Below are 17,340 nucleotides of genomic sequence, written 5' to 3' on the forward strand. Positions count from 1 at the left end.
GAAGAACACTCTATAACTACTTAGCTAAAGAGCAGATGTGGGTCGAACTTAATTGAAGTGTAGGAATGCACCCGGAGGAGGTAAAATGCAGAAAGCAGGGGAATCTGGTAAGCTAAGAAGAACCGTTGTCTTTTGGGGGGAGGGGACAGAGTGACTGAAGGGACAAGTCAGGAGGTGTCAGGTGCTGACAGCTGCTGTCTCAGCTTGCAAGGTGGTCAGGAGTAGCAGCTTCAGAATCGCTTAAGCACTTCACTGAAGGGAGATGCGGTTTTCTGTGTGTGCTATATTTCACAATTAAAACAAAACAAAAAACAAACAAAGAACAGTAACAGTTCCAGGCTGGCATGGACTATGTAAAGAGACCCTGCCTCTCCAAAAAAAAAAAAAAAAAAAAAAAGGGTATCCAAGTCACGGTGTATCTATGTACACACACACACACACACACACACACACACACACACATATGGGGGGAGAGAGAGAATAAATTAGAAAAGCAAGTGCAGGGGCTGCCAGATGGTACCATGTGCTATTTTCAAAGATTTGGACTTCCAGGCTTGTCTCGGATTACACATGAGCAAGCAGGGGTTGGGCACTCTAAACCTGTTTCCTTACTCCTGGGTATTAAACCCAGGCCTCGGGTGTGGCTTTACCGCTGAGTGACAAGTGGCACAGCCCCCTAACCCTTCCTTTCCTTTTTGCCCAGCTTGAGACAGAGAATGAACATCTGAAGGCCTGCAATCAGCAGCTGGTGGAGCAGGTGGAGACCCTTCAGGGCGCCCTTGAGGGTAGGCAGACCCGGTGTCTGGGTACGGCAAGGTGTAGGGCAGAGTGGGAGACTTTCTCAGCGCATATGCCTGATGTTGCCTCATCTACAGATCTCCGGATGACACCTTCCGAGAAGCTGCAGGTGGTCCCCGAGGGAACCCCAGAGGGGAATCCTGCCCCTACAGGGCCCAGAGCCCAGCCTGTGGAGCAGGACAGTAATCCCCACACTCAGGTTTTGAAGGTGGCTGTGCCTGTACCTTCTCTGGGTACCCTGCAGAACAAGGACTCTGTGTCAGGAGCCAGAAGTCTCGAGGATTTGAGCTCCAGTGTGGTCTACCCTGGGGAAACAGCAGAGGCCAAGACCCTTAAATGTCATCCTCAAAGAGAGGGCTCACCCAGCCAGCTGTTGGAGAAGCCTGGCGGTCCCAAACATGGGTCATCCTCTTACAGGGACGATCTGCTCCCTGCTCTGGGAGGGACCTTCCCTGGGACTAAAATCTCTGCCAGGGAAGGTGGCCCTGGTAGTAGCTTGACTCTGCCGAAGGTTCGGGCTCCCAGTAACCTCCGGGACAGCTTCCAAGTGGCCAAAAGGCACCACAGTCAACCCCAGGTGGGCCCTGGGCATTTTGACCATGTGGTAAACATTAAGATTGGGGCCCTGCCAGCCCTGCCCTCATCTGGCTTCTCCAAGTCTGAGTGCAGAGCTAAAGCCCGGGAAGAAGCAGAGAAGATGGAGATGGAGGGGCCATCTCCAGTGGGGAAACAGGGAGGAGGAGAGCGCCTGAAGCCCCCCAGAGCTGCACCAGAGGAAGTGGAACTGGAGAAGAAGCCACCCACACCCCCCCTGCACCGGTTTCCATCCTGGGTAAGTGACGTGGTCGGGGTTGGGCAAGGGGCAGAGCCAACCACAGGCATGGTGTTCTGAGAACATGCGGGCCCAGGAGATAAGGCTCGTCCACACAGCCTTGTGGAGGGCTGGTAGCCAGGCCTGCCTGACCCACTCACCTCGGCAGGGCAGAGCCAGAATCTGAAATGATATGTGCCACGCGCCAAGCTGGGTGCTCTGTGATTTCCTCAGTTCCTTTGATCCTGAGGCAACACACGTGGAAGTCAAGAGCTGTGTGTGCTCTATATCAAGCCGCCGGTGTTGAATTTCTACCTGTGAGCCTGGGCATGAGTTCCGTGGCCCAAGTTTCCTGTCTTTAAAAGGAGGGTGATAGTGACTAGTAGGCTTGTGTGCCGTGGCGCCCATGTGAAGGTCACAGGACGCCTTACAGGAGCCAGTTTTCTCCTTCCACCACAGATTCTGGGAATCAAGCTGTCAGGCTTGATGGCAGGTGCCTTGACCCCCTGAGCCATCTTGCTGGTCCAGCTAATGGGGTTCCTGGAAGGATTAAATGTATGTTGAGGGGATGGAGGGATTATGCAGCTGTTCCAGAGGACCCAGGTTTGAGTCCCACCCAGTACCCACATGTTCCCTGTTCACATCTGTCTGTAACTCAGTTTCAGGAAATCGAGTGCTCTCTTCTGGCCTCCTCCTGCACCAGATGCACAAGCGGTGCACAGACATACATGCAGACATACCTCCCTACCTACTAAATAATCAATTAAAACATGTAGTGAACAAACGCTTGTCGGTGATTAGTGGTCCACCGTTACTGGTATTTTTGTCTCTGAGCATCATGTCACAGAGACATGATGTCCTGAGCAGAAGTGGTGGTCCAGATAAAATACGACTGAGCATGCATTAATACAGAGTAGAAATGGGGCATGGGGACCGAGGTCATTCTTTCTGCTGTTCTCCTTCTTTGACATCTGTGACAAAGGTTAACTAATAACAAGGAGGGTGGAATATCACTGGTTCACAGGTTGGTGGTGAGGATGGCCTGGCGGCCTGGCACAGAGCCTGACATTTGGGGGTAGCCTCGTCTGTATAAGGGATTGGGTGCTATTTCTCCCTTTGATAGACAGGAACCTGCTGCCTACAGTTTGGTCACTTTCCCCGGTCATGTTGTTGGTGAGGGAACTAGCCTTCCGGTAGAGGTCTGGCCGCCTTGAAGCACAGCCCCAGCACTCTAGCTGCACTGCCCCTGGGGACATGGGCACGTGTGTCAATCTTTGAATCGAACCCAGCGCTGCAGAAGTGCAGGGACATCTGCTCCTGGCAGCAGAGACAATGGGCTGCTCTCCGGTGGGTTGGAGGCCCCTAGTTTCAGCAGCGTACTCCCAGTTCAAGGAGCTTCGCACCCGGGCTTTTGGCTGTACCCTTAATGGTCACTGCAGGGCCAGCTTGTGGGTTGCTCCAAGAGCACCTATGGGACCCCAGTCAGAAGTGTTGAGTAAGTCAAGTGTGGCCCATCGCCAGCTGCACTCCAGGGTGGCAGTGTTAAGGCTGTGTCAGACCTGACCCTGGCTTCCCTGCTCCTGCTGGCATCCAAGAACCCACATTATCAGCATGAGGAGAATTTGTCTGCAATTTTCACTTCCCTTTGTAACTTGCTCCTGAGGGAAAGAAGACATACTGCTTGCTCACCCAAGCTCCCTAACGAAGCTTAGGTGTCTCCCTCAGGCGGGGCCAGCCAGGCAATAACTTTCAGGAGCAAAGCCTGGAATCCAGAGAAGGGCATTCTTGGTCCAGGTAATTGGCTGATCAGTACACCTGCCTTTCGAGTTTGTACGGCTCTTTTTCTTTAAGTCTTTCAACATCGTGAGGGAGACCCTCGGTGCCCCTTGGCCAACAGAGCTATCTTTCATTTGACGTTCTTCCCTCAACCTTGAGCTTTGTTTCCTTATGCAGTGAGAGCCTGTCCTTGGTGTAAGTCCGTGATCAATATGAGCAGAGATCCCTATGCCCAGTTACTCCTCACATTGATGAGCTGCCCTGCCTGAGCGTAGGCACCCTGCCCCAGTCTCTGTGTCCTGCTCCTGTCTTGCTGTAACCCTGGTTACCTCAGCATATCATTCCACGTCACCCCCAGCTGTGCTGCTCTGGGGCCAGTATTCATCCCAACCCCTTCCAGCACGGCCCTTAGTTGCTTCTCTAGTCCAGCACGGCTGACTTTCCTGGTCAGCCCCTGTGACTCACCAGTCACCTGAGAGGGGATGTGTATTCACTGTAGGGCTAGCAGAGCAAACAGCTCTGGAGCAGCCTGGGAAAGGCCTTCTTGGCTGTTGGAAGCAAAACTCTCTTCCTCTTGAGTTCACTTCAGACCCAAAGGCATGCATAGTTAGTGCCAGAATTGTCTGCAGAAGTGTTTTACCTTAGGGGTCTGGAGCCCTGTTGGACTACACTGCTTTGTGATTGGCCTTGGAGGGCTGACACATGCACTCTGCTACATACGTGTGTCCTAGCCTTCAAACAGCTGAATTACAAACATCTCTATCCCTGTGGCTCTCCCTTCCTCATTGTCAACACTCCCAACCTCTGGGGTGAGACCCAGGGGTCACTAAAATAGGCAAGAATCCAAGAAATGGAGAGACATTTACTCACCCGCTCTCTTTGAACCTCCTTTGCCTCAAGGGGAAAGGAGGAGGCCAGAGGGAGTGAAAATCTGCTGGGCATGAAGTGTTTACCATATGCATTAATTAATTACTTAATTTGATTCCATTGAGTAGACTCTTAAAAAGTCAGTAGTATTTTAGAGCTGGGGAATTTGCTTAAAATTCCTCAGCCAGTGACCAGCTTGTCCTGGGTGGTGGACCCAGGTCTGCCTATCCCTCAGTCCTGTTTGCCTACACTGTCATGGAGGGGCTGAGGTGAGCAGTCCTTGACATCTTGGACTTGTTACAGGAGAGCCGGATCTATGCGATGGCCACATCAGGCATGCAGCTGTCAGATGTGTCATCCCAAAGTGATGCTGCCTGCTGCAGTGAGTACAAGAGGGGCAAGAAGGCCTAAAATGTCTTTGGTGGGCCTGGCTCCCGTTCCCTGGGGTTCAGCAGGCAGTGAGGGCTGCCTAGAACCAGAAAGGGGGTTGGTTGTATAAGTTCAGCTCATCACCTAGCACGGAAGTGTCCTAAAGTCCTGCCTTCTAGCTCACAGTGCTTGCCTCCTGCAGGCCTGAACTGGCTGGGAAGAGCCCTGAGCCCCCTGACTCAGAGGGGCCCTGCCCCTGGCTCAAGAGTCACGGACCACCCATAGCATCTGCAATGATGGGCGCACATTCATAACTGACTTGAGCAAGAGCGGGACATGGTGCAAGCTTCCCGGGGGGAATGATGGGCCCTTTATCCACGGGGATCATGATCCCCAGGAAGTCAAGGGAACAGGAAGCAGGGAGAGGAGATAGGAAGACTTTGGCCCAGTTCTCTGCCTCCCCAAGCCTCTGGCTGACTTGTACCTCCTGAGTTCATCTCTTCCCTCTTCCCCCTCAGCTTCAGGCCCTCCTGCCCTTGCATTCCCTGGAGCTTTCTCTGGCCTCATCTACAAGAATGTCACTGTGCCTGTCTACACAGCACTGAAGGGGGTAAGAAACTGCTAGGACAAGAGGGGCTGTCCCCATCAGGACACGTACCTGCACTGGGGTTGGAGGGTCAGGTGTCTTCAACAGTGACTGTGGTCTGGTAGCTCAGCCCACCATGTGTGGGTTTTTTTTTTTCTTTTTCTTTTTCTTTTTGGACGAAAACAAGTTTATTCGTTCACTGCAGAAGGCAACAAGCTAGGCAGTAACAAGAGCACTGCCCACCCATCATTTAATCTGATTTATAATTTATCATGAGAGTTTAGCATGTAACTGCAACATGATATTTTCATCTTTTTGCTACTAGTTTTTGTTTGATTTTGCAGTGCTTGAGTTAGAACCCAGGGCCTCTTTTTGATAGACTGTGCTATACCACTGAACTACACTCCCAGCCCTTATTCATTTTTAAATCCCATTAGCAGATTTTCTTAGATGAATAAAAACACAAAAGTAAAAGGAAAGCTTTCTCTCACGTTGCTTTCTCCCAGTTCCTAACCCTAACGTAGGCTACCATTAATGTGCTGGCACTTACTCCGTGAGGCCATCTGATGCAGTTGCAATGGTCTACAAATGTGCATGTGTGCTTGCACACAGGCTCTCCCTTCCCTCATCTCTCTTCCTCTGTCGCTCTCTTCCTCTCACACATGCAAGCACACACATACTCACAGAGGATCCCATACACATCAGCCCATGTCTTAGTTCCTCACCTAACCACGTGTCAGCCTGCCCTTCAGTGTCTTTCTGTGTGTTGGAGTAGACAACACTATAATTGGTTCGGGTCTTCCTCTCCTGACTTAGAGTAGCATGTATCTGTCTCTTTCTAAAGTAATGTGGCAATGGGCACCATTGTATGTACACACCCTGTGCACTTATGTTTTTGGAGAATACATTTCTCAAGATAGAATTTGTGGGCAGGGTCTGTGAATGCTTTAGATTTTGTAGGTTCTGCCAAATTACTTTCTAAAAGCACTTTGTGGGCTGTGGGCTGGAGATGCAGCTCTGTGATAGTGCACTTGCCTAGAAAGAGTGAGACTTGGTGTTCTATCTTTAGAACTACCAAAAAAGAAGAGAAAAAAAAAAAAAAAACCAGGGACGTTTAAATGCTCTGTCACAACAGTTCATTGTTTTGAGACAGGTTCTCAGTGTGTATCCCTAGCTGGCCTGAAACTTGTCATATAGAGCAGGCTGGCCTCAAACTCTTCAGCGATCTGCCTGCCTCTGCCTCCTGGGTGCTGGGATTAAAGGCCTGTGCTACCATGCTCAGCACTGGGGTCATCTTTTGGCTGTGCCCCTGCCACACTCTTACAACACTTAGAGGGTTAGTCTTGTGTTTGGAAGATGTCCTGTCCCACACTTGGCCTGTGGAATGGCTTTCTGGCCCCCTAGTGGAAGAAACAGGAGCCCTCTGGAGAGCCACAGAAGTTGGGGTAAGGGAGTTGGGGACCCGAAGAGCAGCATGGAGGTGAGACCACAAGAATGAGCTCACTACCTGGGACTACTGGCTAGTCAGCAGTGCCCCAGCTGGGTGATGGGCTCATGCTGCCCCGGACAGGCTGTGCTGTTGTGGGAGGGGCTTGTTCCGAAGCCTGAGCTGTAGTTGAGGGGGTCTGTCTTCCAGAAAGCCACACAGATCAGCAATGTGCCTTTTGTGGATGAATCCTCTGGATCTGATGATGACTGCAGCTCTCAAGCGAGTTTCCGGATGTCAGTCCCCTGCTCTGAGTATAGGAAGACCAGTGGCCTGGGCAGCCCCCGGGCCATCAAGAGAGGTACACAGAGGAGAGGGGACTCAGTCTTTTCCTGCTTCATCTCTGCCAGGGCTCCTACCAGTTTTACCCTCAGCTCTAAACCCAGGGGATCCCAGTACATAATGGAAGCATCTTCTGGCCATGGGTATTGGGAGTGGTGGTGACCCCAGCCTTCATTCCTTCCCCTGTGACCAGGAGTCTCCATGTCCTCGCTGAGTTCTGAGGGTGACTACGCCATCCCTCCTGATGCCTGCTCACTGGACAGTGACTACTCAGAGCCTGAACACAAGCTGCAGCGTACCTCATCGTACTCCACTGATGGGGTGAGCAGAATACATAGCCCTATGTGTGAATGGGGAAGGGGCACTGGGCAGGAGCGAACCTGAGCAGAGGCTGCCTGAGCCTCAGTCCCAGCAGGAAGCAGGGAGAGAGAGGAAGGGCCCGGAGATGGTAGAGAAAGGAGGCTCTAGAAGTGTTACAAAGACAGCTGTGCACAGACCCCAGGATGGAGAAAGACAAATCCAGGGAGCTCCTCAGACCCCATGAGGGTTAAACCTGTCACCTTGTTTAATCTTCAGCCTGACCTCAGATGCCACCATGAGCTAACAGTTTAGCTTTAGCAGGCCAGGTGCTGGGGCAGTGTTTGGCTTGTGTTTCATGTCTCATTTGCCTCATGGTCATTGCGGTGTTTATGGATGGGCAGCCTGGGGCTCAGAGACCTCCCTCCTCTCTCCTGCCTGTGATGCCTTGAATGGCCCTCCCCTCAACTGGTCTTGGTAAAGGAATCTGGCCTTTGCTTTAGAACAGCAGGTCATACATCAGATATCCTGCATATCAGATATTTACATTGAGATTACACATCAAACAGCAGCAAAATTATAGTTATGGAGTAGCAACGGAATCATTTTATGGTTGGAGGTCCCCACAACATGAGGAATTGTTCTAATGGATCACAGTATTAGGAAAGCTGAGAACCACTGGCCACTGTTTCCTGAAGCCTACCGTGGCTAGCTTCTCTCTTACTTGCAGCCCTGATCTACCACCTTCTCATAGTGAGTTAGGTGTTTCTTCCCTAGTTGTCATTGGGGTCCACACTTACTTCATTTTTCTTCTGGATCTCGTCAGTACAGAGCCTGGACATAAACACTCATAGGTGGGCAAATGATCTTTTCCCTAACAAACAAACAAAAACGACATAGCATAGTAGTAGTCTAGATTCTTTTGTCCTGTGTGGGGTCCAGGGATCTCATGTGGCCTCCCTTCTGTCCCCTCTGTCCCCCTGTCCCTCCTTGCCTTCCACCCCTCAGGAGCCTCATGTGACTCTCCCTTTTTGTCCCTTCTTTCCTCCTTGCTTCCACCTCAGGAGGCACTGGAGAAGTCAGGTTACCTGCTGAAAATGGGGAGCCGGGAGAAGACATGGAAAAGGCGCTGGTTTGTCCTGAGACAGGGACAGATCCTATACTACAAGTCTCCGGTGAGACCCTGCCCCGGACATGATCACGGGGACCACAGCCTGGACACACGCTGTGTAAGGGGCTGGAGGAAGGGCAGTGTGGCTTCAGGCCTTCCAGGTGGAAGATTTGGCAGCCTGACTGGCCTTGGAGGTGCTGAGCCACACAGGGGACTCTGAGGTGGTCACCTATTCTGAAAATAAGCTGGGGAGGCTATCAAGGCAGACCAAGGCCAGATGGCTGGCAATTTCCTCTTCCTTCAGAACTGATTTCTTCTTGCCTTGCAAAAGGATGTTCCCAGGCTGCCCTTACCTTTTCTGGATTGTTTACAGAAAAATCCATTGCTTCCTCTTTTTCTTTCCTCCAGTGTCTGGAATTGAGGGCCTTGAATGTTGAGAACTAGTTTGGCAGAACCAATCATGTTTTAAAGTGAACAAAAATGGATTTGTCTCTTGCGTAGCTATTTGCCTAGTCAGAGTTGTCTCTAGCTCTGTGTTAAGGATTGGGCTAAAATTCCCCCCTGAGAAACGTGGCACTATCAATTAGTAATGTCTGCAATAATGCTGGAAAGGATAAGAGTGACTTATGTGCCACTTAATTTGCTATACCTGTGGGTATAAGGATTAAATAGAAAGGTTTGGTTTTGTTTCCTCTTTGAGCTGGGTCTTGCTCTGTTGCCTAGATCAGCCTCGCCCTCCTGCCAGGCCTGCTGAGTAGCTGGGACTATAGGCACTGGGCACCACACATAGCTTTGTCAAAGGACTGTGGTGGCTTTATAGAGTGATAGAAACCTAGTAGCTTCTGATCAGATTTCTCTCCTTTCTGAGATCTCTTGAGGCCTGCGGTAGAGGGTCTCATGTTCCTAATTATGGCTTTGTTTTGCTAGAAGAAGAATCTAGAACAAGTCACTTCACTCATTGTACCATAGCCTGGGAAGCTTGGGAATCACTTTGTGCCTGTAACTTGGAATAAAAAATGATCTGAGAAGCCTCCAAATTCCAGCGTTCTCTTCCTTGCTCCTCCTTTACAGAGTGATGTCATCCGGAAACCTCAAGGTCAAGTGGATCTGAACTCTCATTGCCAAATTGTTCGAGGAGCACAGACATTTCAGGTGAGCCTTGTCGTAGCAGCTGGATTTTAGATATACAGGATGGTGTAAGGTTTAGATATGACTGTGATTGAAGCAAAGATGAGGCAAAAATAAGCATGAATGAATGATTTCATACCAGGAGTAGGACATGATTTTAGGTTGTAAGAATGAGAAAGACGAGACAGAATGAGAGGTGAAGGGAAGAAAGTCAAGGAAAAGGAGGGAGAGAATAGGTGGCAATTTGGAAGGCCCAGGAGGTCGAAGGATTTATCTTTCACTGGTTCTAATCCCCCTCTCCACCCCCACAGCTCATCTCGGAGAACAAAACCTACTACCTAACAGCAGAGTCCCCCAGCCTCCTGGAAGAGTGGATCCGCGTCCTACAGAGCCTCCTGAAGGTGCAGGTCATTGGACCTCCAGCTCTGCATCAAGGGGGCACCAAGCCTACTGTGAAGGGCTGGCTGACCAAGGTACAAGCAGAACGGGTGAAGTAATGAAGCCAGGCATGGGAGTGCCCAGAGATGGCGGGCTCTTTCTCCAAGAACTGCTTAGCCAGTTTGCCCTCAAACCTGGTCTGAGCATACAAAATGATGGTGGTGATTCTGGAAACAGACAGAGGTGTGGGCTGTTAGAATAACTGTTCTCAAGACAGAAGGGAAAGAAATGTTTTTCCTTAATCGTTTGGGAAATTTGGCACTGCCCCTGAAGTGTAACTAGCGGTGTCAGGATTAACAGTACAAAAAGCCCTGCATAAAGCCAGTGTGGCTGCATTCAAAGCCTAGTACCCCAGGTTTGCCTGAAGGCAAATGCCTTTAACTAGGGTTGTCTTGGAAGCAGAGACCCTAGTTAAGCCCAGCAAAGGGAAGTTAACTAGGAAGCACACTAACAGGGTGAGTTATTGTGGATTAGATCAGGAACAGTTATTGTGCCCAGCAAGCTTGGTGCTCAGACTCTTTCCTTCTGAGCCTCTGCCTTCCAGCAGCCCACTCTTCATCCCTGGGAGTATTCAGTTGCTGTTCCCTTCTGATTACAGTACCTTACTTAAGGCTCCAGACTGTCAGGGCCTTTATTTACCTTGCAACATCCTTACAGCTCTGGCCTATGCTAGCTAGCAGGTTCTTCCATGTCCATATTCTGATTTCCTGGATAACCTTTCAATGGCAGGTCATAGGTCTCTGAGTGGCCCAGTTGTGGCTGGCTTACCACAGGGTACGTATAGTCTCACTGTGAAAGGAGACAGGTCTCTGGCAACCTTCCTGCCACCTGTCTTGGCTAGTCCTAGATTTATTTTGGAGTCCTGGTTCTAATGAAGTCGTTTCATTTCACAGGTAAAGCATGGCCACTCCAAGCTGGTCTGGTGTGCCCTTGTTGGGAAAACCTTCTACTACTACCGTAGCCATGAGGACAAGGTATTTCATCAACCTCCTAACAGCACCTCCTCCAAACTGTGCACAGAGCATGCCACTATGGCAGTCCCCAGCTTTACCTTCTACCACACCACACCCTATGACAAATACAAAGGTCACCTGTCCCACTCCCTCGGAGCATGTGACCAGTGTCATGGCCGGTGTAGTCAGCTAGCACTTTCTGAAGCACAGTATTCTGCCTCTGGCCTGGCTGCAATGCTGCAGCCTTCATCTCCTCATCCTCCCTGCTCTCCACACCTTTGATCTCCAGCCCCACATTGCCTAAGCATTCGGCAAAGGGAGACTCCCCTGTCCACCTGTTGTCCTATTCACGGAAGGCTCGTGTCCACAGAGACCCCTGGGCTGCCTCCCTGTGCGGGGTGCTCACATAGAGGAAGTGGATCGGTCCTGTGACTCCGATGAAGACTATGAGGCTGGAGGAACTGGACGGTTACTCTCCTCCCACTGCACCTTGGTGATCCACCCCCCAGAGCACAGCCCCACCTACCTCCTCATCGGCACCAAGCATGAAAAGGTAAGGCATGAGCTGGCCCTTTGTGGCCTAGCTTGGACATGGGTTTTAATTTCCCCGCTCTGTGTTCTCCTGAGCTTTCCAAATTCAAGTTTATTTCCTCTTGGACACTGAATGGGAATGCTACTTTAAAGTACCTATTGAACTCATTCCTAGTGACCAGCATAGCATGTCTTCATCACAGGCCACAATATAGTACCATACACACTTGGAAATGTGGGTTTACACCCATCTGATCCTGTCTTTCTCTTTAGACTGGTGACCTTGACTCATGCTAGCTAAACTAGTGAAAGTTTACTCCCCCCTACCCCCAAGACAGGGACCCTCTGCCTCAGCCTCCCAGATCCTGCTATGACATCATAACAGGTACACCTCCATTCCCATCTTAAAATTGCACACTTCCTTTTTTGCAGGGGAGTGGTGGGAGTCGAACCCAGAACCTCACACGTTAGACAAGTGCTCTGTCACTGAGCTCCACCTCCTGCCCCAAATCCAACACTTGCCTCCACTCTTTCTACTTCATTAGCATCTGATTCTTTTCTGCCCTCTTCCAGGACACATGGCTTTACCACCTCACGGTGGCTGCTGGTGGCAGCAGTGCCAAGGTGGGCACTGTTTATGAGCAGCTCATTAGGAAGCTGATGGATGGTGAGGGAGACCCAGGTAAGGCAAGAGTGGCTTGGGCTGAAGGGGAGTGGCAGGGCGCTTATTGGACAAGAAGCAGAGAGCACTCCTATATCTAAGCTGTTAAACATGCCTGGGGAAACTCCCACCCCATGCCCCCGGGCCTCTGTCTGGTCAAAGCACTGAGGTTACCGCTGGATGTGAGGGAATGTGGGAAACAGACTTTCCAGGCACCTGGGTAAATGTTCTACTCTGTTTAATCTGTAGCTTTGCTAGCTATGCAGAAGACTTGGGGGTAGGGGTTAGGGTAGGGGCGAGGGAAGGCAGCTGGTTAATCTATAATTAAGAGTTTGTTAATAAATGAAGCCTCAGTTTGAACCAGACTAACCTAATCCTGGGATGTCTGGAGTTCTTATTTGACAACTAATTCTCAGGGCCCTCATGAACTACCCAGAGGTGCACACCAGGCATACTTTTCTACTACTGCTCTGAGGGCTGGTCTGTTTCAGATTGTGCATCTGCCCCTTCAGCTTGATCTGCAAGGAAGGCTATCCCTGCATGCAGACACTTGTGCTCATCAGCACTCACCACGTCATCTCCTTAGCCTGGGTGTGGCTCCTCAGCAAAGCTTTGGCTGCCTTCCTCAGCAGCCGTGTGAGGGAATGTGCTGTGTACAGTACATACCTAGACGGCCTTCAGTCTGTAGATGATCAACCCAGAAAAACCCATGTTTCCAGAGTTAAGCCACTGCCTTCCTTGCAAGTCAGGGGTGGTGGTGGGAGGGTATGCAGCAAGCTCTTTCCTCTGTGGTAACTGCTACCACTCTCTGGTCTGTGCTCTGTATGTGCAGACTCCCCGCTCTGGAGGCACCCCATGCTATGCTACAGTCGTGATGGGCTATGTAACTCCCTTACCACCCTGCCCTCTGAGGCCCTGCAGACCGAGGCTCTCAAGCTCTTCAAGGTAACATGGGAATGCAGCCCAGGCCTGTTGGCTGTTGGTGCCCACATGTCCCTGGGCTCTGCTTGGCACAGCTCGAGCCCATCACCACACAGGGGACCTGTGTGGTTATGGGATGGCCCAAGGGTTGTGGAGAGGATGAGAAAGTCCCACAGGGTCCCCTTTATGACTTCCTTTATAGCAGGTCTATAACCCTTCTGCAGGCCAGGAGGAAGCTCCTAGGGCTCTGGGAGATGCCAGCCAAAGCTCTCCCTTGAGGAGCTGCCATCCCCTTCAAGTAACAACAGAAAAGGCCCAGTTCGCACCACAGTTCGCACCACTTCTGAACATCAGAAATTCTGACCTAGTTTAGTCTTCTTTGTGCCCATCTGCATTTTCTGGGGGGAGGGGAAGAATGTGTGAGGAGAGGAGGCCAGTGTGGTGTTAAATGCCCACAATCACAGCACACAGGCGGCAAAGGCAGGGCTTGGACTTAAATGTCAGTCTGTGCTACCTTGTCTTGCAAACATGTTTTCTGCTGATGCAGGCAAGCTTATGTGTTGCTTATGTAATGAAAACGGGGCTATTCTGCTCCTAAAGGAGTCCCTTCCAGCCTCACCAGCAGGAACAGTGCTCCCTCTAGAAGGGGCTGTCTGTCCGTGAGCTTGAGCTTCCCGGTGCATGTCGCAAGAATAACCACTGAACCGCCCTGCCCATGCCCACTGTCGTCTCCTTCCAGTCCTGCCAGCTCTTCATCAACGTGCCTGTGGAGGCCGCCTCCGTGGACTACCACGTGTCCCTGGCGCAGACAGCACTGCAGGTGTGCCTTGTTCACCCTGAGCTACAGAGTGAGATCTACTGTCAGCTCATGAAGCAGACCAGCTGCCGCCCACCGCAGAAGTACTCTCTTATGCAGGTGGGCACACAGCTGTTTAAGGATGGGGGGGGGGTAGCGGGTGCCTGGGCATGGCTGCCCAGTCTGTGCCTGTCAGGATGTGATTGCTGTCCTGGGCAGGGCTGACAAGGGAGTTGAGATGCTGGTGTGGAGAGAGAATGGTGAAATGGTGAAGGTGGCGTAGCTCGGAGCTGCGAGCGCGGGGCCCCAGCACCCATCTCATGCTGCCTGTGCTCTGTGGCAGTGCTGGCAGCTCCTGGCTCTGTGCGCCCCACTCTTCCTGCCCCAGCATCACTTCCTCTGGTATGTCAAACAGCAGCTTCACCGCCACGCAGATCCCAGGTGAGAGAGCATTTCCCCTGCCACTCCTACCCTGCTGACGGCCATGCTCCAGAAGGGGGAGGGGGAGGATGGGGTTGAACTGCCTGCATCTCCCCTCAGATTAGCTTGCTTGTTGAGACTTTACCCACCACCACGAACCCATGAGCAGGTGGAGACCTGAGCATACTTTAGCTTCTTTGAACACCAATCATGTGTCCTTGGGTATTCTGGGAACATTCTCATGTGGAGCCATGCTATCCCAAATTATCCTCAAATGTTTAGTCTGTATTCTGGTTTCTGTAAGAAAATATCTATGCGGGGGTTGGGGTGTAGCTCAGTGGTAGAGCACTTACCTGGTATGTATAAGACCCTGGGTTCGATCCCTAGTACTAATTTAAAAAAAAGAAACCAAAGAAAATATCTATGGCAGCCCTGTGCTGTAGATAGGTCCTCGGGGACAAATTGCAGTGGAAGGTGCTTGCTAACAAGGTTGACAATTAGGAGCAACATGGTAGGACAGGGCCAACTTTCACAAGCTCTGGTTTCCACAACAGTGCCTGCACCTGAAATAAAAATGTAATAACATCCCATACTAGTTTTAGGTCCCTACACCCTGTCCAGTTCTTATCCTGGCTAAGTCTGGGTGTGCACCTTAGTGTGCCAAGGGGAAGGAATTCCTACCCTTCCCATCTGTTTTTAGAAGTGAAACTGGCCAGTATGCCACATACTGCCAGCGGGCAGTGGAGCGGACCCTGCAGACAGGAGAAAGGGAGGCCAGGCCATCGCGTATGGAAGTAGTCTCCATCCTGCTACGAAACCCCTTCCACCACTCCTTACCCTTCAGCATCCCTGTGCACTTTGCCAATGGGACCTATCAGGTAAGGAAGTTGCGCATGCTCCCTAACCCCAAGTCTTTCCAATCACTGTCCAGAGAACACTTCTAAGTGTGCTAAGCCTTGTAGGCTTTCAGATTAATAGGCACATCAACAAAAGAGAGGGCCTAGCTCTGAGGCGGGAGTGGCATTAGTGTAGGTATGAAGGAGAGAGCTTGAGTCCTGAAGTGCTGTACTATGGTGCCCTTTAGGTGGGTCTTCTGAGCCTGCTGCATGACCAGGGAAGCTGAAACACTGGGCCAGAAAGTAGCATGAGATAGACCCCGAATATTGACTGTAGGGAGTGCCTAGGCCTCTCTCATGTCGCAGTTTACAGTGGGGGCTCAGGTCCCTCTGCACGTGAGTGTGTGAGTGTGTGAACCAACTGGCTTTGGCCTCTTGCCCTCACCCTGTGCCCTCCCCCGTGACAGTGCTCAGGAAGTTTGTTGATTCGTGGTGCCTCTCCCTGTTTCCAGGTCGTTGGTTTTGATGGATCCTCCACAGTTGATGAGTTCCTCCAGCGGCTGAACCAGGAGACAGGCATGAGGAAGCCATCCCAGTCTGGTTTTGCCCTCTTCACAGATGATCCTTCTGGCAGAGACCTAGAGCATTGTCTTCAAGGGCGTGTGAAGGTAAACAACCCCCCCAACACACACACACACACACACACACACACACACACACACACACACACACACCTCTTAACTCAGAAATGTAGGTGGTGGTGGGGACAGAGCTCATTCGGTGTGTACCTAACTAACAGGTCAACGGTCTGTCTGGTAATGGAGACCAAGATGATCTCTCCAGGCCGGCATTCATGTGCCATCCTAAAATATATCTGTGCATTCAGGAAAAGTTACATTCGATCTTGAGTCTGGAGACAAGATCCTCATAGTTCTGTCTCCCTTAAGGGACTATGTAGCATTCAAGGGAAGAGTCTCTTGGCTCAGTGTAGGGATGAGCAGGCCTTGCCCAGCCTGCCACCAGTTATATCTGCCCACTTGGGTCAACAACTATAGAGTAGACCCCATGGGAGCCATGTTGTGCACTATCACCCAGCTTTTACTCGTCTGCCTATACTTATAGATTCAACCATGGTTTAGGGAGGTGGGTCCTCACCCCATACCTCTACAGGTGAAAGCCTTTAAAAGAGACAGCTGGACTGTACAGTGGTCTGGGGCTAGTTTCACAAGGGTATAAAGCATTTGTGGGAATGTATTTCCACACTGGATGGGTGCATTTCGCCCTGTCATCTGCTCTCTTTGCTGTTCTAGAACAAAGGGCTACTCTAAAGCAGTGCATGGAAAAATTGCCACGCTTCTTTCTAGTAAATGTGTGTAAGGCTCTGGCCATAGCAGGCATTTTACTGAAAGGAGAATGTGGTGAGTGAAAGACAAACAGAGGCACGATGCCACGGATTTTAACTGGTGCCTGCCTAGTTCCCCAAGAGGTCAGCCCTCACTCACAGAGCCAATGAGGCACAGTCCTTTCTTGGGTGCTCAGTACATCATGGTGCCACCTACCTCTTCACTGAAAGGGAACTGGTAGGCACCTCCCATCCTGGCAGCCTGGGGCCTCACAGAGCAATCTTCTTAACGACAGAACCCTCACTCGGCTCTATCACAGTCCAGCTCTGGCTGGCCCTTACTCTCCTCACAAGGGGCTTTTCCAACTATATTTTTGTCTATTTCAGATCTGTGATGCCATCTCCAAGTGGGAACAGTCGCTGAAGGAGCTGCACCCAGGAAAGTCTGAGGGTGGGACACGTGTCGTGAAGCTGATGTATAAGAACAGGTCCTGGGAGCTGCCTGACGGGGGTGGGGGGGTAGGGGGGTGTGAACATGAGGGCTGCCATGGGGCACCAGCTCATCCCCTCCCAAACTGTTCCGATAAGGCAGACAGGCCTATAGTCACCACCCTGAGTGACAGATATCAGGTCCTCCTCCCAGCAGCTCAGGGGTTCATTTGGTCAGCCTTCTCTGTACTACATTGTGGACATGAGTATACATACATGTCACAAAAGCATACCAATGTCATGGGATGGCTGTATGTCCCCTTCTGTGAGGCTAAAGATATTTAAGGCTAAAGAATAAAACTTCTCTGTATTTCAGGACACAAACAAGTACTTTCTACCAATTTAAATATGAGAAATCTATCCCAGTATATCTCCAGGCATATAATTTTCATAGTCTCTTAGAGTCTTAACTTATTCATAGTCTCTTAGAGTCTTATCCAGA

General features: G+C 50.9%; 1 protein-coding gene across 3 annotated transcripts in view; it reads left to right on the forward strand.

Moving 5' to 3' along the window:
* The window catches only part of Plekhh1 (pleckstrin homology, MyTH4 and FERM domain containing H1), a 46,896-nt gene that overhangs the window by 22,905 nt on the left and 6,651 nt on the right, over positions 1-17,340 (forward strand). For 2 of the 3 annotated variants that reach the window (XM_051196189.1, XM_051196191.1), the window contains exons 6-23: positions 704-785; positions 876-1,630; positions 4,556-4,634; positions 5,140-5,231; positions 6,844-6,994; positions 7,169-7,305; positions 8,337-8,447; positions 9,455-9,535; positions 9,823-9,984; positions 10,843-10,923; positions 11,273-11,455; positions 12,007-12,115; positions 12,927-13,039; positions 13,755-13,931; positions 14,155-14,252; positions 14,932-15,109; positions 15,580-15,735; positions 16,797-16,897. In XM_051196189.1, the coding sequence (XP_051052146.1) occupies positions 704-785; positions 876-1,630; positions 4,556-4,634; positions 5,140-5,231; positions 6,844-6,994; positions 7,169-7,305; positions 8,337-8,447; positions 9,455-9,535; positions 9,823-9,984; positions 10,843-10,923; positions 11,273-11,455; positions 12,007-12,115; positions 12,927-13,039; positions 13,755-13,931; positions 14,155-14,252; positions 14,932-15,109; positions 15,580-15,735; positions 16,797-16,897 (2,846 nt within the window). The remainder of the gene's footprint in view (positions 1-703; positions 786-875; positions 1,631-4,555; positions 4,635-5,139; positions 5,232-6,843; positions 6,995-7,168; positions 7,306-8,336; positions 8,448-9,454; positions 9,536-9,822; positions 9,985-10,842; positions 10,924-11,272; positions 11,456-12,006; positions 12,116-12,926; positions 13,040-13,754; positions 13,932-14,154; positions 14,253-14,931; positions 15,110-15,579; positions 15,736-16,796; positions 16,898-17,340) is intronic. The other variant, XM_051196190.1, reaches the window with a different exon arrangement.

Source organism: Phodopus roborovskii, unplaced genomic scaffold (assembly GCF_943737965.1).
Source record: "Phodopus roborovskii unplaced genomic scaffold, PHOROB, whole genome shotgun sequence".
In the NCBI taxonomy this organism is placed as follows: domain Eukaryota; kingdom Metazoa; phylum Chordata; class Mammalia; order Rodentia; family Cricetidae; genus Phodopus; species Phodopus roborovskii.